This window comes from Mustela erminea, chromosome 12 (genome assembly GCF_009829155.1).
Source record: "Mustela erminea isolate mMusErm1 chromosome 12, mMusErm1.Pri, whole genome shotgun sequence".
In the NCBI taxonomy this organism is placed as follows: Eukaryota; Metazoa; Chordata; class Mammalia; order Carnivora; family Mustelidae; genus Mustela; species Mustela erminea.
In genome coordinates, this window is record NC_045625.1 from 68479290 (window position 1) to 68507186 (window position 27897).

A 27897-nucleotide genomic window follows, 5' to 3' on the forward strand; every position below is an offset into this window, starting at 1 on the left:
AGAAATGCAACAAATTTCTATATGTTGATTTTATATCCTGCAGCTTTGCTGAATTCACGTTTCGGATCTAGCAATTTTTTGGTAGAGTCTTTTGAGTTTTCTACATAGAGTATCATGTCATCTGGAAGAGTGAAAGTTTGACTTCTTCCTTGCCAATTTGAATGCCTTTTATTTCTTTTTGTTGTTTGCTGAGGCTAGGACTTCCAGTACTGTGTTGAACAGCAGTGGTGAGAGTGGACATCTCTCTTGTGTTTCTGACCTCAGGGGGAAAGCTCTGTTTTTCCCCATTGAGGAGGATATTAGCTGCGGGACTTTTGTGTATGGCCTTTATGTTGTTGAGGTATGTTCTTTCTCTGCCTACTTTCTTGAGTGTTTTTATCAAGAAAAGGTGCTATGCTTTGTCACATGTTTTTTCTGCATCTATTGAGAGGATTGTGTGGTTCTTATCCTTTTATTAATGTGGTGTATCACACTGATTGATTGATTGATTTGCAGATATTGAACCGCCCCTGCAGCCCAGGAATAAATTCCACTTGATCGTGCTGAATAATTCTTTTAATGTATTGTTGTATACAATTTGCTAGTATCTTGTTGAGAATTTTTGCACCCATGTTCATCAGGGATGTTGATCCGTAATTCTTTTGAGTGGGATCTCTGTCTGGTTTGGGGATCTAGGTAATGCTGGCCTCACAGAATGAGTTTGGAAATTTTCCTTCCATTTCAATCTTTTGGGACAGTTTCAGGAGAATAAGTATTAATTCTTCTTTAAATGTTTGGTAGAATTCCCCTGGGAAGCCCTCTGGTCCTGGACTCATTTGTTGGGAGATTTTTCATTCCTGATTCAAATTCTTTGCTGGTTATGGGTCTGTTCAAGTTTTCTATTTCTACCTGTTTCAGTTTTGATAATTTATACGTTTCTAGGAATTTATCTATTTCTTCCATATTGCCCAATTTTTGGGCATATAAGTTTTAATAATATTCTCTTTTAATTGTTTATATTTCTGTAGTCTTGGTTGTGATCTCTCCTTTCATTTGTGATTTTATTTATTTGGGTCCTTTCTCTTTTCCTTTTGATAAGTCTGGCTAGGGGTTTATCAACTTCGTTAAATTCTTTCAAAGTTCCAGTTCCAAGTTTCTTTCTTTCTTTCTTTTTTTTTTTTTTTAAGGATTTTGTTTTTATTTATTTGACAGACAGAGATCACAAGTAGGCAGAGAGGCAGACAGAGAGGAGGAAGCAGGCTCCCTGCTGAGCAGAGAGCCAGATGCAAGGCTTGATCCTGGGACCCTGGAGCCTAAGGTAGAGGTTTTAACCCACTGAGCCACCCAGGTGCCCCCAGCAACAAGTTTCTTTGATCTACTTTTTTTTCTTTTAAATTTCTGTATCATTTATTTCTTCTCTTATCTTTATTATTTCCCTTCTTCTGCTGGTTTTAGGCTTTATTTGCTCTTCTCTTCCCAGATCCTTTAGGTAAGTTTAGGTTGTATATTTGAGAATTTTCTTGCTTTGAGGAAGACCTGAATTAGCAAAAGTTATTTTTTTATGTTCTATATTTAACACAGCTACAATGATTAATTAAAAGATTAAATAAAAGCTTACTATTAGGGTTTGAGAATTATCATGGTTTTTTTTTACTATGTTTCTTGTTGCATATCCTTTTCTGCTAAGGGGATTGATAAGGAAAGGAAAGAAGACACAGAACATAATTAAGCTCAAAAGAAACATTCCACACAGCATGGGACTGACACAGGATTCCCGTATAGTTTTAGAAATGGCTGTGCCTTTGACCTATTCATGCACACCCAGCGGGGATGTGGATGGTGGCAGGGCTGGGGAGGAGGATGGTGGTTACCTGTTAAGTGTCTACATACCAGATGTTTCATATGTATTATTTAATCATTATTTAACCCTTTAGAGATTATTTTTACTGTGTTTTACAAAGGAGAAAACTGAGGTTTAGAAAGGTAAAGTAACTCATTCAGAGTCACATAATTGAAGTGACTAATACTTTTCAGTATTCTAACATCTCATGCCATTTTACAATATTGAAATACTAGTGTTTTTATTGGTACAATGAAGTTTTTTTTTAAGTTTTGAAAACTTAAATTCTTTTATTTAAAAAATCTAAAATCTGTATTCTTTATGTCTACATATATGCAGAGAGTATGTAGTGTGTTAATGCTTTAAAGCTGCCAGTAAGGTGCACTTTTGAGCATGTGCAGAATCAGTGCAAAAGACAATGGCAATCTATCTCACTCTTAAGATTATCAGTGCTTCTACTGGTATCTCCAGTTTACTTGGAAAGACACTAAAATGCCAGTATTAGTATTTTTACTCCATTATTGCAGTTACTATCAAAAGTAAGTTGCAAAGCCAGTGTCCAAATCTAGGGATGGGAAACTACAGAGTCCTGTGGCCTTCAGGCTAGTGGTGCTCAAAGTCACCTGCAGATCATTCGTTATCCATCTATGATGAGAGAAAGGCACATAGGGGCACAGCTCCCTGTATCAAAAAGGTCTCAATGCAGACAATGTCAGGTGAACCCAACAGTATGCAAGCTGAGAACAATCTGTGACCAGTACTGGTGCTGCTCTAAGCGACAAAGCCTCTGTGAATGCCTAGTTAAATGAAAACAAAAGCTGTTTTTGCCAACAATTTATTGCGAAGATAAGGGAAATAACTGTAGTCTGCATAATTTACAAATGATTTCACCCTTTTTATGTCATATGAGAGGTACTTAGTGCAATGTTAAAGCACAGGTTTAAAATATAGTTTGTTTGATGAGGATTAAGTTGGAACACTGATATTTTCTATTAGTAGTATAAACTCTGCAAACATTCACACATATTTTATGCTACTCATCAATAATTTTAGCAAGATGAAGAGAAGCTTTAAGAGAGTTAAAATGGTAATTGTAACGGTTAGTCACTGTAAGGCAAATGGTATCAGTTCTGATTATCTTAACTCAGGGATTAATTATTCAGGTATAGCTGGATAAAAAAGAGGAGCCCAGTGGACTACTTTGCAATCACATGGAACAAATTTCTGTGAAAAGATCTCTAAGATGAATAGAGAAAAAGTGAGGTGAAAAAATAGTCTATTTAGAATATATATGAAGTTATTTGCACACATATTAATTATTTCTGGAAGAATAATTAAGAAATTGGTAATTTGGCGTTGGGAACCAGAACAGTAGATTTGAGGTCTGAGATAAGTCTTTTAAAATAGAAGTACAGTTTTATATTTTAATTTTTATCATTTTTTAAAAATCAATAAAAAAGCAAAGATACCAGTTTTGTTCTGTTTGGCTGATAAGTATCAGGGAGGCTCATCATTCATGAAATCTGGTGAAGATTACGATGGTGACCCAATTGTCAAAGTAGACCTGTAGGAAACAATTAAGAGCCTGTCAGAAATAATGCAAGTCTAGGCAAAATTCTTACCTTTGTCATAGAATGAAAAGTTTAAGTTTACTGGAGATTTGATGCAATTTTTCATTTTGAAATATTCCATATGATCCACAGGTCTTACAGAAGAAGCAACAAAACAGTAAGAAATTGGCATCACTGTCGATCCAAAATGAGAAACGTGCTACTGAACTAGAGCAGAATGTAGATCACATGAAATATCAAAAGGTACAGCTGCAAAAAAGACTTCGAGAAGAAAATGAAAAAAGGAAGCAACTGGATGCGGATATCAAGCGGGATCAACAAAAAATCAAAGTAATACTGTCATACTTTCCTGCTAAGCCTAATAGGAAATGTTAAATGGCTCAGGGCTGACGAAGCCAAGGTCTACATTTACTTGGCTTCTGAGGGATCTCACCTTGGCCTGACCTCAGCTGCTGTCCTCATTCACTTAAAACTTTGTTCATCTACATAGTAAAACCTATTTATTGAATTCTGAGTACTGTCTTGAAGGCTTTGGCTTCATTAAAGAAGGTACAGTGATGACCGTTTCTCTAACAAGGACCTTTACTTGAGACTGTCAAAAACATATAAAGCTGACTTTCGAAAAAAATATCTAACATTTGGTAGGATTTCCCATTTCCAAAGTGTTTCGACATGGACTGTCCATGTGACAGCGTGGGGAAAAGCACGAGGTAAAAATGGTACCATTTCATTCCTAATGAGCAGAAGAATGATCAGACCTCTCTGTCCAGCAGTTCTGTAGAATGGATTAGTCTGGGGAGGAACTAAGGTCATCTGCCTGGGCTCTGGGGCCAGACTACCATGGGTTCAGATCCCAGCCTTCTCAGGTCATTTACTGAGAAAATCGCTTACCCTCTCTGAGCCTGTTTATTGTCCTCGAAAATGGCCTTAATCATGCCTACCTCACAGGGCTCTTTTGAAAAGAGGATGACGATAATGGTCATGACAACAGCAATAACAAACGCTTACCTGGCAGTAGCTTCCAGGCTCTTTTCTGTTGAAATGTTAAGCTGAACTAAAGCCTTGGGACATAATTGATTTCAAGATTTTTAACATTGGAATATAATCTATTCTTAGACCTTAAAAAAACACACACACACAATTTAGTGATGCAACAAAAGGTTAAATAACATTTAAGCCTAGTTACTGATTCTTTTTTTTAACAGCTGTATTGAGATATCCTTCCTATGCCAGACAGTTCACTCACGTAAAATATACAGTTCAGTGGGTTTGGGCATATTACATTACTTTTGTAAATTTTGGTAAAATAAACATAACATTTTCCATTTTAATCAAGTTTAAATGTACAGTTCCATGACATTGACTACATTTACAGTGTTGGACAACTGAGACCACTAGCTATCTTCAAAACTTTTTCATCACTCAAAACAGACACTCAGAACAAAACGTTAAGCAGTAATTTCCCATTTCCCTCTTCCCCTCCAGCCTCTGGTAACTTCTAATCTAATTCTGTCTCTCCGAATTTGCCTATTCTAGCTATTTCAAAAAGTGGAATCTTAAAATATTTATCCTGTGCCTGGCTTCTTTCACTTCGTATAATATTTCAGTGTTCATCCATGTTGTTGCATGTGTCAGAATTTCATTATTTTTTGTGGCCAAGTAATACTCCGTTGTGTGTCTAGACCACATTTGGTCCATCCATTCATCTGTTGGTAGACATGCAGGTTGCTTCCAACTTTTAGTTACTATAAGTAATATTGTGGTAAAAATTGGCCTACAGGTTAACTATTCAAGTCCTAGGAGTGGAATCTCTGGGACATATAATTCTATGTTTCATTTTTTCAGGAATCACCAACTGTTTTTGGTAGAGAACAGAACCATTTTACATTCCGACCAACAATGTATGAAGGTTTTAATTTCTCTATATTTTTGCCAAAACATATTATTTTCTTTCCATTACAGTCGTCCAAGCATGTGTGAAAAGTGGTATCTCATTGTGGTTCTGATTTGCATTTCCCTAATGACTAATGATGTTGAACATCATTATAGGCCATTTGAATATCTTCTATGGAGAAATGTCTTTCAAGTTCTTTGTCTGCTTTTCAAATGGATTATCTTTTTAATTAACTCATAGGTGTTCTTTATGTACTCCAGACATTAAACTCTCATATACATTACTTCCATATATTTTTCCCATTTCTGTAGGTTGTCTTTAAACTTTTTTTTTTTAGGGGGGTTTATGGGCAGAAAGAGAGGGAGAAAGAATCTTTTTTTTTTTTTTTAATGATTTATTTGCTTTAGAAAGAGTGAGCATTTGAGTGGGGGGGTGCAGAAGGAGAGGGAGAGAGGAAATCTTCAGCACAGTCTCAGATCAGTGTAGCGCCTGACGTGGGGCTCAATCTCACAACCCTGATACCATGACCTGAGCCAAAATCAAGAGTTAGATACTTAACCGACTGAGCCACCCAGGTGCCCCAAGAGAATCTTAAGAGGCTCCGCTGCCAGTATGGAACCTGACAGAGGGCTCAATCTCACAACCGTGAAATCATGATCTGAACCAAAATCAAGAGTCAGATGCTTAATCAACTTAGTCACCCAGGTGTCCCTTTAAAGTTTCTTGAAAATATTCTTTGATGGAGCAAGATTGTTATGATTTATCTATTTTTTCTTTGGTTGTCTGTGCTTTTGGTGCCTTTCAAAGATTCACTGCCAAATGTGAATTCACAAAGATTTACCCCTTTGTTTTCTTCTAAGAGTTTTATGATTCTAGCTCATGTTTAGGTTGTTGATTGATGTTGAGGTCAAACTTCATTCTTTCGCATGTGGAAATCTAGTTGTGCCAGTGCCATCTGTTAAAGAGATTATTCTTTCCCCGTAGAATGGACTTGGTACCCTTGTTAAAGATCAGTTGGCTGTAGCCTTATGGATTTATATCTAAACTCAGTTCTGTTCCATTTGTCTGTGTGTCTGTCCTTATGCTAGCACCACACTGTTTTGATTATTGGCTTTGCAGTTAGTTTTGAAATGGAAATAAGTCCTTCAACTTTGTTGTTGTTCTTTTTCAAGATGGTTTTGATCATTTGAGACCCCTTGCAATTTCGTATGAATTAAAGAATCAGCCTTTCCATTTCTGCAAAGAAGGCCATTGGAATTTTGATATGTATTGCACTGAATCCCAGAGTTTTAGGGTGTATTGACATCATGACAAAATTAGGTCTTGCTACTCATGAGCATGGGCTGTCTTTTATTTAGGTCTTCTTTAATCTCTTTCAGCAATCTTTTATAATTTTCAGTGCACAGACTTTTACCTCCTTGCTTAAATTTATTTCCAGATATTTTATTCTTTTAGATGTTATTATAAATATAATTATTATCTTAATTTTCTTGAGCTACTCATTCTTAATAATGTAATAGTTATTATAGCAGTAGTTAACATTTATCTTCAGTCAGTACTATTCTAAGCACTTATGTGCTTTGTATCTCATTTAATTCTTTTTTTCCTCCAGTATTTTCAAATTTTTTTCCTCCTAGATTCTTTCTTAACATCTTAGATTTTTCTCATTTTAAAATTATCCTCGTTAGGGGCACCCGAGTGGCTCAGTGGGTTAAGCCTCTGACTTTTGCTCAGGTGATGATCCCAGGGTCCTGGGATCAAGCCCCACATCAGGCTCTCTGCTCAGGAGGGAGCCTGTTTCCGCCTCTCTCTCTCTCTGTCTGCCTCTCTGCCTCTCTTTCTCTCTCCGTCAAACAAATAAATAAAAATTTTTTAAAAATAAATAAAATTATTCTCTTTAAACCTAATACTTTTCTCTTTCTTATCCCCTTAATGACCAAACTTGTTGATTAGAAAGTTGACTGGACCTGTTTCTAGCTCTTGTGCTTCCATTCATTTTCTCATCCTCTGCAGTCTGGCATCTGGCTCCTGGCTCTACCATCCACTCCAAAGCTCTGGAGAAATTCACTAGTGCTCTCTCTGTCACTGAAGTCCTTATAAAACCTCAGCTGTATCCAGCATAGTTCACCACTCCATCTTGAAATATTTCCCCCTTGTCCTTCCCCTTGGTTTTTCTCTGTCTTTGCTAATTCACCCTACACTATCAGCCCTTCACATAAAAGAATTCCTCAGAGTTCTAGCTTTATGCCTCTTCTGTACTCTGTCTTAGGTACTTCATTTTTTTCCATCGATACAGTTCAACTCTGACAACTTCCAAATTTAATCCTTAATCCCGGATTTGCCTTTGACCTCTGGATTCCTGTGTCTGGCCACTGACCTCTTCATGAGGTTGTCTTATAGATGAATTAATGATCTTCCTTACATCTCTCCCCACAATTCTTCCTCCTTGTTCCCTCAGGGAAGAATACGAAGTTTTCCATGTGCTTTTCCAGACATTTCGATCCATTCAGATAGGTAAACTAACAGTCATCCTTGCCTCTGTCTTCTTCCTTATAACCCATGAACCACTAAGGCCTGTAGATGCTGTTTCTGAATATCTTGGATCTGTTCGTTTCTCATAACTACTGCCAACAACCTAGTTTCTGTGTTATGGTCGTTCCTCCATTGTGAAGAATAGGCCTGCCTGTCAGTCACGTGATCTTTGGTCTCAGCTTCTCCTCTCTCCTAGACCATAGTTTAAACCAACAAAACACAGCAGTCTCTAAATCTCAAAATAAGAGGTGTTTTTTTTTTTTCTTTTCCCTAAGCAGTGTATAGTGCATAGTGTGCTGAAATGCAAATCTGCCTGTAACTTAAACTTTTTACATTTTTATCTAGGGCAGTTTCACTTCTTTTGGCCATATCTCTCATTCCAGGGAAACGACCCTATTTAAAGGTAGAACGAGTATCCAGGAAAAGGAACAGTCTGCCCCAAAGATCTATTGAAGTTTCCACTACTTCACGCAAAAATAGAAAACCTGCTCACAGTCCTCTGTCGGGAACTAACTTTGCTCAGAGACCTCTGTTTATAGCTATTTGACTAAATAGCTTCCAGAAAATACTAGGATTTCTGCACAGGTTCTCGTTAGAGCAGCAGTTCTTACCGGAAGTCTGTGGAGGAACAATAAAGAAAAGGCATGGGAACCCCTGAAACTGTGGACCATCGTGTGATCTTGAGCTTTTTACTTCTCTAAGTACCAGTTTCCCCTTCTACACCATGGAGTTTTCGATAGTCTCTGTCTCGTAAGATGACTGTGAGGATTAAGTGGCATAATTAAGTAGCTGTGAGAAGCCTAGCATCATAACCAGTGCACAGCTACTTTAGTATTACAACAGGGATTAGATTATAAGATAAAGGCAGTAATATCCAGAACAACATGTAGCAGAGAGGGTAGGACCTACTGCAGTTACTTTTAAAGCATTGGTGGAGGGAGACGCATAGCAGACAGTTTGTTCCCAGTGCCCATAAGGTGTCTTTATTTCTACATCTTGGAGTTGTTGTGACTGTGACTGGGGCTAAGTTATAACTACGGACCAGAGCCTGGGCAGCGTGAGAAAACTAATGGGTCAATATAATGGGGTCAAATTCACTTGTAATACAGTGCAGATGAACAGACCAAGTAGAAATGTGTTATTTAGTCAATAGAAGCCCTCTGTTCTTTATAATACCTGCACCCCTCTTGTTCTGCCCAGCCCTTATCATGATAATTGCTGGAAATACAGGAACTAACCACATGTCAACCTGTTCAGACTTTGTTCTGGTAATTTGGCCATTTTCTTTAAATTCCCAGCTCTCTTGAATGAGAATGTGCAGTTTCTTAGTCTCTCCCATTGTCCACCCTGTGCTTCTCTCCCTGAAGAGAGTGCAGTTTATGTGGTGGTTGGGTATATAGCTTTCACTGCATCGCATGGCGTGGAAGGGAATTTCAACCAACTGAATTTCAGTTGGTCCCTGGGAGTGACTGTGACCGCTGTCCCTTGTCTGCCTTTCTTTGCCCTGATGATGAAGCCCAGAGCTGGTGTAACATGTAGTCTGGTCTTGCTTTCAATTTAGAGCTCCTAGGCACTTCGGCTTCATTTCATCTCCTAATGGCACTGTAAGTCCCTGTGGAGGCGGCTGGGTCTTCTGTCTAGCTTCCTAGGCCAGTGGCCTGTCCTCATCTTCAGTGTTGGGGTCAGGGCCCCATGACAACTGACTCCCATTGGCTGTCAGGTTCCATGTCACTTGAGGCCATGGAATCTATCATCAGTCTGTCTTTGCTGACTCTACTTCCCACTCCATCAGCGAGCCCGGGCAGGCCCACGTGGGTGTGGGACCTCTGCACTGCGGTCTGCCTTCTCTCCCTCTGCCCTCAGTGATACCTTATTCTCCTCCTTTTGGGGCCAAAACGCATGAGGCCAGGGACACACATCTTTATTACCACCTCTTTTCTCCTTTCTGCCCTTCCCAAGGCTGGAAAATGAAAGAGTTTCCTTCTACTTTCTTTATATCAGTACTTCTGAAATTATCTGTGGAGAAGGTGCAGTTTTCCTGTTGTTATTAGTTCGTCACAGCCCTGTACTTTTGTAAAACATGAACTGGTCGTAAAATGAAATAAAAAATTAAAATACAAATAAAAGTCCATCTTTTCGTTATTATGGCTATTAATATTCAACAGACATAAAATTACTCTGTTCCATTGTTTTAAAGGTTTCTAAACACTTTTAATTTCTATACTTACCCATCAGGGACTAGTAAGAGATGGTAATGTGGACCAACCCACTTTGGTTCCTGGCCTCCTTCCTTATTCCTGCTAAGCATTAGTGGTGGGTAGTAGCATCTTCTCTAAACCCCAGGAGAGCATCCAGGGCCTATTAAGATGTGGATGGAAATGGAAGAAATTTCGAAAATACTCTTCATAGGACCATGATCTATCTTGGAAGGCTGTTCACATGCTGCAAAATCCTGTTTCTGAATGCCAGAAATGGAATACTTCTTTTCATATTTCTACTGTCATAAATTCTAATATCCCTACGGCAGATAGGTACCTTGGATAGCCCAACGAAAGGACATGAGTTCAGAAAGGCAGAATAGAAAAGCACCTTTGTAATTTTCAGACTCTTATCCCTGTTACACTGATTTGTGACATTGGTAAGCCATGGGAAGAAAACCCTAGTTTTGTTACTATCTCCTGGTTTTTGCTGTGGTGAGGGGCTGGCATTGTTTTCTTCTCAAATAGCTCCAGCTTTCATCTACTCATTCTCTTTCTTTTTACAAAAATATTTAATAAAATATTAGATAAATATTTAATGATAGCCAGGTAGTAAAAGCAATAAGATGTTTTCAATTTCTGTTCTCTGCAGGAACTAAAGTTAAAATCGGAACAGGAAGAAGCTCTGAAACTGAGAGCTGAGGAGCTTGATGCATTTAAGATGAAAAAGAGAAAAGGTTCGTTTGGAAGAACAGACCAGCTCCAGGTTTGTCTGTTCTATTCAGTGTTTCCTGCTTTCTGTTTGCTCCGATGATGGTCTAAATGGAGGTAGAAAATGGAGGACTCTGAATAAAATCTGCAAACACTAGACCTTGCCACTTGAATACAGATTTCCTGGTATTTCTCTGAAATGTGTCTCTCATTAAAAAATTACTCTCTCATCCAGAAATGTGCTGTGTTCTTATTTCAGTAGAAATGGATTTATTTGAATGTTGTAGAATGTAAACATGAAATCCATGTTCACTAGATTGTTTCCAAGGGACTAAACCAGTCTTGATATTCAAATAAAGCCTGGCTTATTCCCACGGAAACAATATATGTCTAAGGATCAGAGCCCTCCCTCCTATTCCTATGTAACTAAATTACATATGTACCATATATGATGAATTAAAAAGTTTTTGTTTTAGTGCCACATTTAAAAAATGAAATCCAGGGGCACCTGGGTGGCTCAGTCAGGTAAACATCTGACTCTTCATTTCTGCTCAAGTCATGATTTCAGGGTCAAGAGATTGAGCCCCATGTTGGGCTCTGTGCTGAGTATGGGAGCCTGCTTGGGATTCATTCTCTCTCCCTCCCCCTCTGCCCCTCCTCAGCTCTCTCTCTCTCTTTCTCTTTAAAAAAGAAAGAAAGAAAGAAAACCGTAAACTAATCTCAAAGTTCAAAGAAACAACATCTTTGTTTTATGTAAATTCAAAATGGCAATTCTAAAAATGTTACTGAAAAAAATAATGCACTGAAAACTGTAATTATGCTTAAATGCTAATATGTCACCTTAATGCTGAAAAATTTGTTTTTTTAAATTTTATGTATCTTAATAATAAGATTTAGTACCTGAATGTATTTCCAATTTATTTGTTCATTTTTTAAAGATTTTATGTATTTATGAGAGAGAGAGGGAGAGTGAGCACCAGAGAAGGGAGAACTGAGGGAGAGGGAGAAGCAGGCTTCCCACTGATCAGAGAGCCCGACGTGGGACTTGATCCCAGGACCCACGGATCATGACCCGAGCCACAGGCAGATGAGACACTTAACCGACTGAGCCACCCAGGCGCCCCTCCAGTTATTTATTTTACTGGTGTGTGTTAGACACTGGTTAAAGTGCTATCACCCTGACATTCCATGCTGCTTGGTAATAGTATGTCTGGGCAGACAGGCTATGCTGGGGAGCAGGAGAGAGAGGGATGCAAAGAATAGTGAGACCTGTTTTTCAAAATGTTCAGGATCTAAATTTTAAATGAATACGATAACCAGAAGATTCCCACAGCTTGCACTCTGTAGATTAAATATATTAATAAAACAAAAATGAAACTTCATGTTTTTTTAATATTGTAAAACAAAAACCCGCTTTCTAGGATTGGACTGTAAAAAGAACAAGATTATAAGGTAATCCATACGAGTATCCAAAGAGCTTAGAGTAGGACATTGATTTGTAATGAAGCTCCTTTATAAGAAAGCATTTAAAATTGGGACTGTGTGATAGGAACCTTTGCTATAAAAAGAGAAAAACAAATCAAGAAATTTTCAGAAAACTTACTAAGATACAGTGAATTATACAAATCATAACCTTTATTATTCAAATGCAGAAAAATCTATTAATTTATTATTGTTTACCTAAAAAACTTGTATTACGTGGACTCCTACCTATTTTTCAAAGCACTATTAAAATATTACTTACTCTGTGAGGCCAGCACTGACATTTCTTCCATTTCCCAGGCAGAGCCAATCTCTCCCTCCATTTTTGCTGACACGGTACCTAGGAGTTAGGTGTATATAGAATTTATTATCAATAATCAGAGTTTTTCAGGTCTCCCTCCTGTTGGAATGGACCTTACAAAAGACCTGTTACTCATCTTTCAAACTCCACATATAGTCAAGGAGTGTTTATAGAGCATTTTATCTAATTGGTAGACTTCATAGGGTCTCATATACAGAGTTTCTAAGGTAGAACCAGATATAACAAAACTAAAGTATTTCTGTAGCTGCTCTGGGATAGCCTTCCTGTTTCTTATGATTGTTTCTTATGAATGAGCTACTATTTTAGGCTTCAATATTATTTAGATGTGATAGCACTTGTAAAACCTGCTAGGTAGGTCTGGATGGAGGTCTACATAGCTCTGGATCTTCTTTGCTTTGGCCATCTTGCTCTCTTTTTCTTATGCATATTCACTATCTCATTTTTTTTTTAACCCTTTTCTTTTTTATAAAGATTTTATTTATTTGGGAGGAAGAGTGAGCCAGTGAGGGGAGGAGCAGAGGGAGAAGCAGAAGCAGACTCATGATCTAAGCTGAAGGCAGACACTCAACCAACTGTATCTCATTGTTTTAATATAGATTTCTAGGCACCATTTTTAAGCTGGAGAAGAACTGGAAAATAGTGCTGTATTGATTTGTTTTCCCATTATTTGTTGTTTAGCTTGGTGTCACTATGTCTTCAGTACAGATGGGCACTTGGTAGAGTTCATCTTGGGTAGGCATATTCCATTCATATTTCTGTTCTCTTTGTTTCTGGGTGTCCTCGATTCAAGAGAATACTAAGATGCTTGTTTCAGGAATCTTTTCAGCTCTGTTTATTTTATAACTACTTGATGTCGACAGGCTACCTTGCAGAGTGCATTCCCGTGCTCCACCATATGTTTCTTCCACGGGGTGGGTTCATTTATTCACTTCGTTGACTGATGGAATCAGGCATTCATTCAGTCAGTCATTTGACATTTTCCTGAAGCCAGTCATGGGCTGGAAGTATACCAGGCATGGGGGATAGAGAGGTAGAAAAGACAGTCTCTGCAGTCCATCGAGGAACTCAAGAAGAGGAGAGAGACTGTAGAGCAGCTGGCAGCCTAAGTGCTACGAGGAAGGTGCGCTCCTCTGTGACCGAGAAGATCCCAGCATGTTCTCACAACTGACCCTTCATATCTATGGGGAAAACTGTCAGCCCTTTCTTTGTCAGCCTAGACAACCCCAGACTTGAACATATTTGGGGAAGACATCTTAATTCCTTATAAGACACAGCAAGATGTTAACTGGAGCCATTCTTGATGGGTTTAGACAGGAACACTGTTTTACTCTCCTCGCTGGGAGTTTTTAAGTGTTCACTTAAGGTGTTTCAGGTAGTTTAGAAATGTTCATTTAGGGTGTTTTAGGCAATCAGAAGTTCTGTTATTACCCTATACATCTTATGGCAGAAGAAAAACAAGTGATGTAACTTTTCTTTGGAATTTTAATGTAGAAAATGGATGAGCGAAAGAAATGGCTAGATGAAGAAGTAGAGAAAGTCCTGAACCAACGCCAAGAACTGGAGCAGCTGGAAGAAGACTTAAAGAAGCGAGAGGCCATCGTTTGTAAGAAGGAGGCCCTGTTACAGGAGAAGAGCCACCTGGAAAATAAGAAACTGAGATCAAGTCAGGTATTCTCTCTGTTATGCTCTTTGACTGTGGTTGTAAGCCAGTGAAGGAGGATTTTTTTCCTAAGAAGTAAGGCAGACCACTGTGAAATTCGAAACTGCAAGAAAATCTGTTCTGGTTTTCAGTGTATTTTGCATGTTAGTGCTTATTTAATGACCACTAAAATCTATCGCAATTTTAACATCAAATGTTCCATGTTCTGCCAAGCATGATTAACTTTTTTTGGCATTGAAAAATTATGGTAAAATATACGTAGCATAAAATTTGCCATTTTGACCATTTTTAAGTGTATGATTCAGCGGCATTAATCACATGTACAAGGTTATACTACCATCACCCTATTTCCAAAACATTTTATTACCCCAAATAGAAAGTCTGTAACCATGAAGCCACAACTCTTCATTTCCCCTGGCAACCTCTATTTAAGAAATAAATTGTACCATTTGATGCTGTAGAAAGAACACTGGTAATTTGGAAAAATAGTCTTAAAAATGATCTAAACTACCCAAAGTTAGGAGTTTGCAGGGTTCCTTTAGAAGAAAGACTTTATGTAATGAAGATATGTTCATTTTTCAGATTATAATGAGGTGGGGGCCTTTACAAGAACTTTTGCTGGAGAACTCGGGTTTTATGAGCCAAAAAAAGGGATTTTTATGAAGGAGTTTGCCTCAATTTAAAGTTTTGCAAAAGGAATGATTGTGGTGGGAGTAGGAGAACCAGGCAATAGCTTTTTTGGATGTAGCTGTAGATATTTTCAACAGTAGCCCCAATGGCTTCTGAAAATGAAGCTGTCTTGCCCCAGACTTGAAAAGGACTTTTTACCCAGCAGGCCGAGGACACAGAGTAATGGAACAGAGAGATTAGTGACCTCCCGCTATTAGATCTGCCTTTCAGCCAGTGTCTAGACCAGTCGGATCTGAGATGGTGGTGGCGTGTTCTCAACCTCCCCTCCTCAGGATGGCAGGTAGACAAGCATGGAGACCTGCACTTACCTCTTCCCCGTCCTCCATTCCTCAGTCCTGTTCAAAGCTAGTAGCACCAGGCTGTGGGACACAGGGGTAGGGACAGCCCCTCCAACCAGCTTAGTTGCTGGTGCTGTATTCAGGTAGCTTGCTCACACTGGCTGTCAGGGTCAAGTTTTAAGAGCTAGCCCTCAAAACATGTCAACGACAGCAAAGGAGATGAGCAAATCAAAATATCCACGTGAGTAAATAGAAGAAATTAAACTTGGACTTTTATGATATGTTATGTATCACAAAAGAAATAAAAATGAAAAAATAAAAAGGAATAAGGAGGAAAATATTTTTCCTGAAATAAGTTTACTTCATGATCCAAGGGACAAAAACGGGAAGTTTTCCCCTTTCAACACAATGTAAAATTTAAGAGCAAGAACATACTGAGATAGGTAGAGACATACAAATAAATGAAACCCCCAGCAGAGCAAAGTGAAATGGATTCTTTGAAGATTGTTTTAATGAAACAGAAGAAAAATTGGAAACTGTTACATTGCTGGGTTCTTTTCTGAACAAAATGTAAATAGATTACATCTTTTTTCAGTGTTTAAGAAATACAAGATTCAATCCTATGCATTTCGGACAAGGAGTGTGGTACTAAAAAATATTTTCATACCATATACAATTTCAACTCAAAATAAGTCAAAGACCTAAATGTAAAATAAAACTATAAAACTCTTAGAAGAAAACCAAGGTGTAAATCTTTGTGACCTTGGGTTAAGCAGTGGTTTCTTTGATATTACACCTGAAGCACAAGCAATAAATAAATATTAGATAAATTGGTCTTAGTCATAATTGAAAACATTTGTTATGCAAAGGCCACCATCAAGAAAGTGGGTGTTGAAAAGACAACCCACAGAATGGGTGAAAATATTTGCATATCATGTACCTGATAAAGGTCTTGTATCTAGAATATATAAAGAAGTATTAAAAATAAAAAGACAACTGAGTTTAAAAATGGACTAAGGATCTAATAGACATTTCTCGAAAAAGAGATTCAAATGGCCGATAAACATGAAAGGATGCTCAACATCACTAGCCATCAGGGAAATGCAAATCAAAACGTAGATGTGCTCCTACTTTACACTTAGAGGACAGCTGTGGGGACGCCTGGGTGGCTCAGTGGGTTAAAGCCTCTGCCTTTGGCTCAGGTCATGATCTCAGGGTCCTGGGATCGAGTCCCGCATCGGGCTCTCTGCTCAGCGGGGAGCCTGCTTCCCCCATGTCTCTCTCTCTGCCTGCCTCTCTGCCTACTTGTGATCTCTCTCTGTCAAATGAATAAATAAAAATCTTTAAAAAAATTTTAAAAATTAAAAAAAAAATAGGACGGCTGTGGTCAGAAAACTAGATGAGAAGTGTTGGTGATGATATGAAGGAATTGGACTTTTCCTACGCTATTTGTGGGATTGGTGCAGTTGCCTGGGATGACAATTTGCAGTTCCTCAAAAGGTTAAACATAGAGTTACTGCACCACCCAGTGGTGCCACTCCTAGTATCCATCCAAGAGAAGTGAAAACACGTGTCCACACAATAACCTGTGCATGAAAGTGCATTACGGCATTACTCATAATAGACCCCAATGGAAAAAACTCAAATGTCCATCAGCTGATGAATGGATAAACAGAAAGTGATATATCCGTACCATTGGATATTACTCAGCAAGAGAAAGGAATGAAGTTCTGATCCATGCTACCACATGGATGAACCCCAAAATGTTGTGTTAAGGGAAAGGGGCCAGCCACAAAAGAACACGGATTTATGACTCCATTTATATCAATGTGCAGATGAGGCAATTCCATAGAGACAGAAAGTAGAGTAGTGGTTATTTAGGGCTGGGCTGTGGGTTGGGAAGAAAGGAATGACTGCAAATGGGCATGGGGTTTCATTTTTGGGGAGGGTGAAAACGTTCTAAAATTGAATGTGGTGATGGTTGTGCAATGCTGAATATACTAAAAACCATTGAATTATACACTTTAAATAGGTGAGTTAGGGGCTTCTGGCTGGCTCCATTGGTGGAGTATATGACTCTTGATCTTGGTCTTGTGAGTTTGAGCCCCACATTGGGTATAGAGATTGCTTAAAAAATAAAATCTTGATCAATAAAATAAGTAGTTGAACTCTATGATATTGTGAATTATCTCTCAATAAAGCTATTATGCAAAAACTATATATCCATAAAGGGAGAAAAAAAAGATAAGACAACAGAAGACAAAAGATTACCAAGAAATATAAAATGGAAAGCAACAAATAAGTAGTTTTTTGAAAAAAAAATTATCAAAGGGATTATCAAAGATAATAAAAAAAAAAAAGAGGCTGCAATCCAAGCGCGCCTTGAGAGGGACATCAGTAAGAACCATAGCTGTAGCATTAGTCTTTTTTTTTTTAAGATAATAACATCTTTATAAAATAGAATTCACATAGATAAAATTTAAAAAGACTCAGAGATGCACCTGGTGGCTCAGTTCATTAAGCGTCTGACTCTGATTTCTGCTCAGGTAGTGATCTCAGTCGTGAGATTGAGCCCCATGTGGGGCCTGGGATTCTCTCTTCCTCTCCCTCTCCCTCTGCCCCCCACCTCCACCACCTCCACTCATGCACATGTTCTCTTCATCTAAATAAATGAATAAGTAAAATCTTAAAAAAAAAAAAAAAGACTCAGAAATGAAGGTACCGAGATTTTCAGAAGGCAGGAGTGAGGCATAAGGATGAAAACAGAGAATCATGAGGAAGTCATTCTTTCCCACTCTGAATCTAGACAGTTTATCTTCTGAATGTTGAACCAGGTACAATAGAGGTTTGGGTAAATCAGAATACTCAGCAGGGAACGAATGAAAGGCCAGTCTACACATGAATCCTGAGACAGCCATTTCTTAACCCTGCTTGGATCCCAGAATGCTGGCACCCAGATTTATACCTCCCAAGCGGGACATTGGTGGATTTTCTGAAACAGTCCATGAAAAAAAGGCCTACAAACACCAAACACCCTAGGACACTCCCAGCTAAGTGGCCAGACCCCAGATATACACTGTGGTAACAAAGCATACCCACCACACAGGATATCAGCATTTTCATACCTGACTCTTACATGGGACAACCATTTCAGGAATGTTACTAACATGGAAGACAGAGACTGAGAATAAAAAAAAAAAGCTCAGAGACATTAGAGATAGGCGAAGGAGCTGAAAAAGCTTCCAACAAATCCTTAATATTCGTCAAGGTGGTGAAAGGTGATGCTCTATCCATTAAATGGGAACTGCTGGAAAAAAAAAATCGGAACTGCTGGAAATTTTACATACAGAAAATGGGGGAAAAAATTTAGTTGGCAGATAAATCTGGAAAGTCCAACATCCAAGAAATAAGAATTTTGGAAAGATATAACAGAGAAAATGGGAGAGGGGATTATCAAAGATAATATAAAAATTTTTCCCAACTCCGAGGACATGAGACTCTAGATTGAAATAGGTCATCGAGGGCCTGACAAAATGAGTGCCAAAGGTCTATCATTGTGAAGTGTTGAGTACACTAAGGAAAAGATCCCAAAAGCTACCAAATGGAAGAGATGAGTCACTTGCAAATCTCAACAATCAGAATGGCACTGGATTTCTTTACCTTCTTCAGTAGAAACTAAGGGACTTACAGCCGTCTTCAAACTGCAGAATGAAAGTGATTTCCAATCAAGGCTTCTCTCTTGAGCCTAATTCTGAATCAAGTATGAAGGCAGAATAAGGACATTTTCAGGTGAAAAAATGATTTCCGACTTAGTCTTTCCGGAAAATACTAGAGGATGTGCTCCACAAACGTGAGGGCATCAGTTTTGAAGAAAGAAGACTCAGGGTCCTGAAAGTGTGATCCAACATGGAAATTCCCAGGGTAACACCGAAAGGAGGTCCTGGAACAACCAGTTTGGGCCAGGAGGATGGAGACTTCAGACTAAATGCTTCCAGAAAAGTGTGAAACAGACAGACTCCCTGATTTAAGTTTGGTCAAGTGAAAAAAAAACAGTATTGGAGGAAATGTATTTTCTTTTAGGGGAAGAATCAGTAAATGGTACCAAAAGTTGTATCCTATGGAAAAGGGTCATTTTATACTAGATAGTTCAGATGTGAGTAATATTCACAAAGCCATGTAAACTGAGTATTGATTTATTTTTAAAGATTCTACTCATTTATTTGAGAGAGTCAGTGAGCGAGATAGAGCACAAGTTGGGGGAGGGGTAGAGGGAGAGAGAGAGAGAAGCAGGCTCCCTGCTGAGCGGGGAGCCCGATGCGGGGCTCCATCCCAGGACCCTGGGATCATGACCTGAGCCAAAGGCAGATGCTTAATCTATTGAACCAACCGGGTGTCCCAACAGAGTATTGATTTAACATAAAATTGCAATATACCTTATTTTGGGAGACTAGAGGAGTGGGAAGTAGAGGAAGCATAATGGTGCCAAGTCTTTGTCTTCCATAATAGTCAGTCAATAGACAATATCTGAAATGGGTCATGTTATTTAGGAACATGGACATTAACACCAGGAGAAACGGCTAGAAAGGTTGAAGATGATTGCTTCTGGGGAGTGGGACTCAGGTAAAAGGGTGAGGTAAGGGGCTGCTTTAAAAAAAATAATAGTAAACTTGTGGTATCGGATGGGGAGACAAACCATGAGAGACTGTGGACTCTGAGAGACAAACTGAGGGTTTGGGAGGGGAGGGAGTGGAAGCTGGGTGAGCCTGGTGGTGGGTATTAAGGGGGGCACGTATTGCATGGAGCACTGGGTATGGTGCATAAACAATGAATTTTGGAACACTGAAAAAAATTAAATTAAAAAAATTTATAATTTTTAATTATATGTACATATAATTAGATGCAAAGCTATTTTTAAAATCCTCTTAGGTTAGACCATAATGAGAATCTCCATTACTGTAACTGACCATATTTTCTGACCAGAATGAAATAAGAATAGAAACAAAATACATATTTAAGCAGCTACAAACCAAATCTCAACCTTTAGGGAAATTATAATATAGTTATAAGCCATAAAACCATGTAACAGACCAAGGAAGGAAAGTTTAATTTAGGAGATAATAAAAAAGAAAAATACTACCTCTCAAAACCAATATTCTGTAGTCTGGTGCGGCCAAGCAATGCCTGACAATAAATTCAATAAATTCAACATTTAAATCTCCTTTTTTTTTTGGGTTGGGGGGGGGCAAGAGAATATGAATGGAGTGCAGGAGGAAGGAGAGAGGCAGAGAGAATTTCAAGCAGACTTCACGCCCACGCAGAACCTAACATGGGACTTGATCTCACTACCCTGAGATCATGACCTGAGCTGAAATCAAGAGTCACACACTTAACTGATTATGCCATCCAGGTGCCCCTTGAATCTCTCTATTTTTTTAAGGTGTGTTTATTTTTATTTTTATTTTTGTTTTTTTGGTTTTTTTGGTCAGAGAGAGAGCTCACACAAGCAGTGGGAGCTGCAGGAAGAGGGAGAAGCAGGCTCCCCTCTGAGCAGAGAGCCTGATGTAGGACTCGATACCAGAACCCTGGGATCGTAACCTGAGCTGAAGGCAGATGCTGAACCAACTGTGCCACCCAGGCATTCCAAATCTCCATTTTTTTAAAAAAGACATTCAACTTCAGATTTTAGAAAATGAACCCTGCCCCTCAACAAAAACCCCACGAGAAAACAACACTGTGGGAGTTAAAAATATACTCAGTTAATAATTTTCTCTATTTTTCTAGTTTGTATGCCACCTGAATTTCAAATAACTGTTTTGGGGGTGTTTGGCTGATTGTGTCTTTTAGGTCTTAAGCACAGATAGTTTGAAAATATCAACTCGCCTGAACTTGTTGGACCAAGAGTTGTCTGAAAAGAATGTAGAGCTTCAACACAGCACAGCTGAGGAGAAAATAAAGATTTCAGAACGAGTTCAAGCCCTCCAGAAAGAAAAGGATCAGCTACAGAGACGAAGGAACAGCGTGGATGAGAAACTTAAAAATGGTAGTGTGTTATCACCTGAAGTAAGTCAGTATGCTTTAGAACTGGAAGTGCTCTATGATGGGTCACTCGAATGATTTCCTTTGTCTCTGTTAACTTAAACATAAAAATGAGAAATCTGATAAACTTTGTTTCCTTGAGACTTTGTCAGATGTAACCAGTTTACGGGGCTCCTATTCGATGCTTGACTAGAGACTGTGATACCCTCACAAACACGTCCATGACGTGGCCCCTTTCTGGCATTGCCAGGGACTGGGACACTAATGCTTCCCTTCGAGTAGGGCCTTTCTCAGCTGGGGTTTGTCATTGACATCACAGAATATAGAAGATGATTCGAAGGGAGTCTTTTCCTCAGTTCTTTCAAAGAGAACACCTACCATCTCTCTATGCTTCTTTCTCGAATAATCCTCAGTAACCCGTCTCGTACTATGGATGGCTAGGGGACTAATGGTTAATTCTTCCAGAAAGTCCCAGCCTTTGAGAGCATGTTCTAGCCAGTAGATGCATGGAATTCAAATCCCAATAAAAATAGCTTTGATAATTTATCAGTTACAGTTAGATTATTGAACACTACATCTGAAACAAATGATGTACTATAAGTTGGCTAATTGAATTTAGATTTAAAAAAAAGAAAAAATATAAAAACAACATAAAAATCTAAAAAAAACCTCTGAGTGTGAATCTTCGTTTATGAGGAGCATATGGCTCCTCTCACCTTTCTTTTTTTAAACTATGTAAAAATATATTTATGGTTGTGAAATTCCCCCAGACTGCCTATTTTCAAAATTTTACATCAGTTGGCAGTCCCATCCCTTACTTTATCAGGCCAAGTATGAATTTTTGAGCCTGAATTTTCTCTGCAAATGTTTATTGTTGATGTCCTGTCATGATCAAAGCAAGAAAAAATTGCTAAGAGAAAGTGAGTAGTTGGGAATCCCATACCTTGCTGAATCTTGTATAGTGTTAGAATGGAGCAAGCCGAAGAGACTGTTAAGGGGGCTGGTTAAGAAGGAACAGGAGCAGGGCACCTGGGTGGCTCAGTGGGTTAGGCCTCTGCCTTTGGCTCGGGTCATGATCTCAGGGTCCTGGGATCGAACCCCACATGGGGCTCTCTGCTCAGGGGGAGCCTGCTTCCCGCCCTCTCTCTGCCTACTTGTGATCTCTCTTTCTGTCAAAGAAATAAAATCTTCAAAAAAAAAGAAGGAACAGGAGCAAGGGTTTCATAAAAAGATTGTTGTTCACTGCATGGATGAAAGGAATTGAAGACTGGATCGGGGGTAAGGTGGCATCATAAACCTCACTGCCCTGTTTCATAGTCTGAGTTTGTGCATAGGATCACAGAAGCAGACTGTCCTCCTGAGGGTGTTAAATTAGAGCCTGGCCTTGTAGATTTGAGGGTTGTAAGATCCTTAAATTGCGCAAAGTAGGAATATTTAAGGATTTCTTGCCTGCCCAGGACTGTTACTGGGCCCTATGAAAGAAACCAAAGAAACTATAAAAAGCATTATGCTTCCTTTGAGAAATTCATACTCTATCTGGGGAAAGTGACAGATACAAGAAAACTCTATACCCTGAAGAACATTTTAAAAAGCAAGTGATAACAATATACTAAAACTATACTTGTTACATTATTTATACAAAACGATGCAGTGGTCATTTGCGGGGGAAGATTCATTGAGGCAGCTTTGGTGGGTTGGACTCTCGAGCTATATTATGAAAACCATGATACTGGTGGATATAAGAAAGAAGGACTTTGTAGCTAGAACACCATTAAATAAGGCATGGAGAAGGGAATGAGCAAATGATGTTTGCAGAAGGGTTGAGGGCCCATTGTCTTCAAGAAACATTGACTTTTCATGTGGAATTCTGTGACTACAAATCTTGATGTAGAGTTTGTGGTGAAAACCATGAGTAATATCTGTTTAGCATCTCATCTGGGATTGGTTTGAGGGAATGATGAGCCCCCTGCCACCGTGGGGTTCCAGTAGCCATGTGAGCTTCTGAGCAGCCTCCTTCCACAGGGCTGGTTCTTCTGAGCACCACTCTGAGGTGGGCTCTGCTCTCACCACTGTTTCCTTAAAGCCAAGATTACTCTTACCAGATAGATCTGCCAGTGACAGATGATCGGCCACGTGAGATTCTGATGCAACACGAGACATCGGTAACATCTGGGTGGAACAGTCTGCTGCTTCTAACTCTTTTAACTAGTTTAGGATTATTTTTTCTTTCCACAATAAATTAAATCATTTTCATAATCGTACTGCTTAATGAGAAGGGACTGATTTTAAATCACTATACTAGTACAGGATTACCCAACAATTTAATAAAAACAAATACTTACTTTTTTGGGAAAACTCCATAAAGAAATTAAAAAAAAAAGTGGCTCCATTTTTCTAATGCAGAGCATTAGAAAGTGGTTCTAATTGCTCAGTAAGTGGGATATAGGAAGAAAACATTAGAACTATTATATCTATGTTTATTTCATCTAATACACTTTCAATTTCATGTTTTAACATATAAGTTATGGAGAAATATATAAATATGCAGGGCTTTCTTAAAAGGTTTTGCTCTGTTTGCTTGCTTGTTTGTTTGTTTTACTGATGGGCGTGTGTGACCTAAACTGTTGGGAGACCTGAGTTAGGTCCTTGTTGCTCACAGTGTGAGGTCTCTATCAACAGCAGGAGCCTCAGTGTGGGAGGGAGGGTGGTGGGGGGGTGAACCCCTCTAGACCTGCTGAATGAGAAATCTGCATTTTAACAAGATCCCTGGTGCCTGTGTGTAAAGCAGTGCTCTCTCATAAAGCATAGTCAACCCCATAATCTGTTGTTTGTCGTGGGGCAAATTTTTTATCCTGGGCCAGTTTCTCATTGCCATTCGTAGTACTTCCCTAACTTAGGTCCAAAACTATAGAAACTAAATTTCTGCTAAGTTGTTCTCAGACATATATAAAGGCAAATTCTTTCCACATTTGTTTTTGGCAAAATATCATAGTATGCATTATTCAGAAGTCAAATATGTTCTTTGGATAACCCACTTTTATTTTCTGGTTCCTCTTACCCATTCACTGATGTAACTTTCAGGGCTTAAGTTTGTTTTTCTTAAAAAGTTGAATATTATTTTCTTCCAGATGGAGTGATGATCAAATCATCAAATTCTTTTTTTTTTTTTTAAAGATTTTATTTATTTATTTGACAGACGGAGATTACAAGTAGGCAGAGAAGCAGGCAGAGAGAGAGGAGGAAGCAGGCTCCCAGCTGAGCAGAGAGCCTGATGTGGGCCTCGATCCCAGGACCCTGGGATCATGACCTGAGCCGAAGGCAGAGGCTTTAACCCACTGAGCCACCCAGGTGCCCTCAAATCATCAAATTCTTGATGATTAGTGATTGCCCAGAGAAGCAAAATAGCCGTTATATTTATTCAAAATGGCTCTTTCAGAAGATTTTTATAAAGTGGCTTTTATTTTATTTTATTTTTTTAAGATTTTACTTATTTATCTGACAGAGAGAGATCACAAGTAGGCAGAGAGGCAGACAGAGAGAGGGGGGAAGCCGACTCCCCACCAAGCAGAGAGCCCGATGCGGGACTCAATCCTAGGACCCTGAGATCACAACCTGAGCCAAAGGCAGAGCCTTAACCCACTGAGCCACCCAGGCACCCCAGAAAGTGGCTTTTAAAAATAAGTATTATTCAACCTCCCACTGGAATAGGTTATTACATACCTTTCCCCTGAATTCCAAAACAGGAGTTCTGGAAGTCACATTAACTATTCTTTAGATAGATTGGAAATTTAACCTCCTTTTCCTTTGAAGTGCTGGAGGAAGGAGTGGAGAGAAATATTTGAGTCATCTAATCAGACATATGAAAATATTTTTTTCTCCTTTTCCCTCATAAACCCATTCAGCAGATACTTAATTGAGTTTAAACTGTGTGATATATACTGTACTAGGCAGTAAGGACATGAGTATGGGCAAGATGGTCAAGGAACCTAAAGTTGTGGTAGCCTCCACCACACATATAGGTAATACAGAAATATCTACCCAAGTCTCACTGGGTCTGAAATAATTTCTTACTAGAAATTTGAATACCCTCAAATAAGATGTTTGGATAGTTCGAAGAACTGCTGGGTTTTCTGACAGGGATTCATCAAGGTTTTTTTGGTTGTTTTTGTTTGTTTGTTTGGTTGGTTTTTTTTGGTCCCCTACAAAGGAAATCTTCTCTAGCTTATGAAAAAAGTGTTCCATCGTCCACATTTTTAATGCCTTTGTTTGCCCTTTAGTGGCATCTCATAGGAATTTTATGAAATGTTTCATGTCCTTAGATCCTCCCTACTTTTTTTTTTAATGTCATACTCTTTTTTCCCTAGAGACCCTCTTTTGATGACTCATTCTTAATAATATATTCTAAGTCTATTTCTTCTTTCCCTCCCGGCAGTCTATCGTTTCGATAGATCCCTGAGGGGACACCGGGAGTCTCCAGATCTAACACATACTGTGCACTTGTGGAGCTGTGGAGGGGAGATACATGGCTCTAGTCCTGGTCCTGGGGGCTGAGGCTTTGTTCCAGTGTGTTCCTTGGTTATCCGCATTTGCTGTGTGACCGGGATCTTTCATACATGAAGTTTAGTACGAGGATTCAGTGACTGTATGCTTTATATATGTGTGTGTACACACTCAATAAACATTTTCTTCAGATTTAGTAGACAAATGGTAAGTCCGTTAGACTCAGATAGCAGAGTGAGATCTTAGTGTATGACATGAAGTCCAAGTTAATTATTTCCTTTACACTGAGAGATTTCTATTTTATCTAGGAAGAACATGTTCTTTTCCAACTTGAAGAAGGGATTGAAGCTTTGGAAGCTGCAATTGAATACAAGAATGAAAGTATTCAGAGTCGCCAGAACTCACTCAGAGCCTCACTCCAAAACCTCTCTCGTAGTGAAGCAAATGTCTTGGAAAAACTCATTTGCCTGAGTCCTGTAGAGATGAGAGCTATTCTTTTCAGATATTTCAATAAGGTTTGTTTCGGAAGGACAGAGGATTTTCTTGTATGGGGGGCCAAGGTGGATGGTTACATGTCAGGTTTCAGAAATTGAAAGGCATAAAGCTTTGATGGTGTAACTACAGATTTAAGCGTGATTTTTCCTGGCACTACTGAATGTGGTCGTCTGAAAGCTGTGTGCTTATCCAAGTATGCGTGCCTCACTTTGGGAGGTTCTTAACGTGGGATGGGCCTTTTGAAAGAAGGGCTTTTTCAAATAGGCTTAAAAACCCAAGAATTCAAGTTGTATTCCTCAATCACTATTTCTTGGATATTTTCAAGATTTGGTTGTTACTACTCAGCATTCATGAAAAATCAAGGGCCCTCCAAAATCAGGCTTCCTTTCTTTTATTGCTATAAGGTCGGGTTACGTGTACTTTATCATCATACCTATGAACTGAAATGAAAATGAAGTGGTGCATCAGTGGCAAAGATAATTATAGATTTTCACATTAACTTGAATAATGTCTTCTCTTAAGGCATATATTATGAAGTGTTAAGCAAATAATAGCTCTTTTCTCTGAAAGGTATCTTCCGTTTAAGGGAGTATCAGACCATTAATGAAAAATAAAACATTGGAGTTTGAAAATAAAGTTCCAGTTCTGTTAGACAAGTGAAATAAAGATGAAGAAATGAATGGAAATGATAGGCACAGCCCTCCTCTTGGGTAATGACTGTCAGTAGTGAGCTACTATTACTGATAAGAGCGCATTCCATCACGACATGTGTAGAGGGCAGAAAAAATGGTGCGGTGCTGTTGGAAGCTTTGATAGAATTCTTTTCTGGTGCTCTTAGAGAAAAGGTTCTTAATCCAAACCATGCAGGCCAAGGTCAGTGGATTTTCTGACCCTGGGTACCCTTTGTAGAAATTAGTATTTTTCTAGAGAGAAGGTCATTACATTAGCAAGTGACACATACATTGAAGTATATTCACTCCATAGCCATGCAGAGAAGAACCCATTGCACTAAATGCACAATCTGAGACGGAACTCCATATAGTTTTTAAAAGTCTGTTACTTATTTATAACATGCATTTTGGAGTTAACACTGGGCAGTATCTAGATGTTACAAGAGTCTCTAAGTTCCCATTCTCTCTCTCTCTCTTTTTTTCCCCCCATTCTCTTCTTAAGACCAAAGAAATGGATTTAGATGATTGTCACTGTAAATTGCAATGACCGTGACTGAGAGATGATGGAGGGGTGATAGTTAGAGCCACATGATATTAAAAGTAAAGTTGTTACCGGTTCAGAATCCCAGCAAACTCAATAGGCTCTTAGGTTATTTTGTTGAGTATGTTACAGAGCATTTGCTTAGTTACACCACAGTGGCTAAGGAAGTTGTTCATGTAGCCTAAGAGAAGTAGGCTATTACGAGGCTATGGAAGACACACTTAGAAGGTCAAAAAATGTCTTTGCTAGGTGGTCCATTTGCGAGAAACTGAACGGAAGCTCCAGTTACAGAATGAAGAAATGAAAATGAAGGTTCTGGAACGGGATAATATGGTTCGTGAACTGGAGTCTGCCCTTGAGCATCTGAAACTACAGTGTGACCGGAGACTGACCCTTCAGCAGAAGGAGCATGAGCAAAAGATGCAGCTGCTGTTACAGCATTTCCAAGGTACTGCCCCTTCTGGTCCGCTGCTATGGAAGACACACTTAGAAGGTCA

General features: G+C 38.9%; 1 protein-coding gene and 1 long non-coding RNA gene across 9 annotated transcripts in view; one reads left to right on the plus strand and one right to left on the minus strand.

Moving 5' to 3' along the window:
- The window catches only part of KIF27 (kinesin family member 27), an 87647-nt gene that overhangs the window by 50336 nt on the left and 9414 nt on the right, over window positions 1-27897 (plus strand). For 2 of the 3 annotated variants that reach the window (XM_032307162.1, XM_032307163.1), the window contains exons 11-16: window positions 3523-3720; window positions 10667-10780; window positions 14021-14197; window positions 21002-21217; window positions 26002-26208; window positions 27650-27848. In XM_032307162.1, coding sequence (XP_032163053.1) covers window positions 3523-3720; window positions 10667-10780; window positions 14021-14197; window positions 21002-21217; window positions 26002-26208; window positions 27650-27848 — 1111 coding nt within the window. The remainder of the gene's footprint in view (window positions 1-3522; window positions 3721-10666; window positions 10781-14020; window positions 14198-21001; window positions 21218-26001; window positions 26209-27649; window positions 27849-27897) is intronic. The other variant, XM_032307164.1, reaches the window with a different exon arrangement.
- The window catches only part of LOC116570307, a 63699-nt gene that overhangs the window by 9211 nt on the left and 26591 nt on the right, over window positions 1-27897 (minus strand). For 4 of the 6 annotated variants that reach the window (XR_004277384.1, XR_004277380.1, XR_004277381.1 and 1 more), the window contains 5 exons: window positions 24914-25005; window positions 12470-12547; window positions 10045-10174; window positions 4399-4508; window positions 3289-3383 (listed from right to left, as the gene is read on the minus strand). This is a non-coding gene — a long non-coding RNA (uncharacterized LOC116570307). The remainder of the gene's footprint in view (window positions 1-3288; window positions 3384-4398; window positions 4509-10044; window positions 10175-12469; window positions 12548-24913; window positions 25006-27897) is intronic. The other 2 variants (XR_004277382.1, XR_004277383.1) reach the window with 1 other exon arrangement.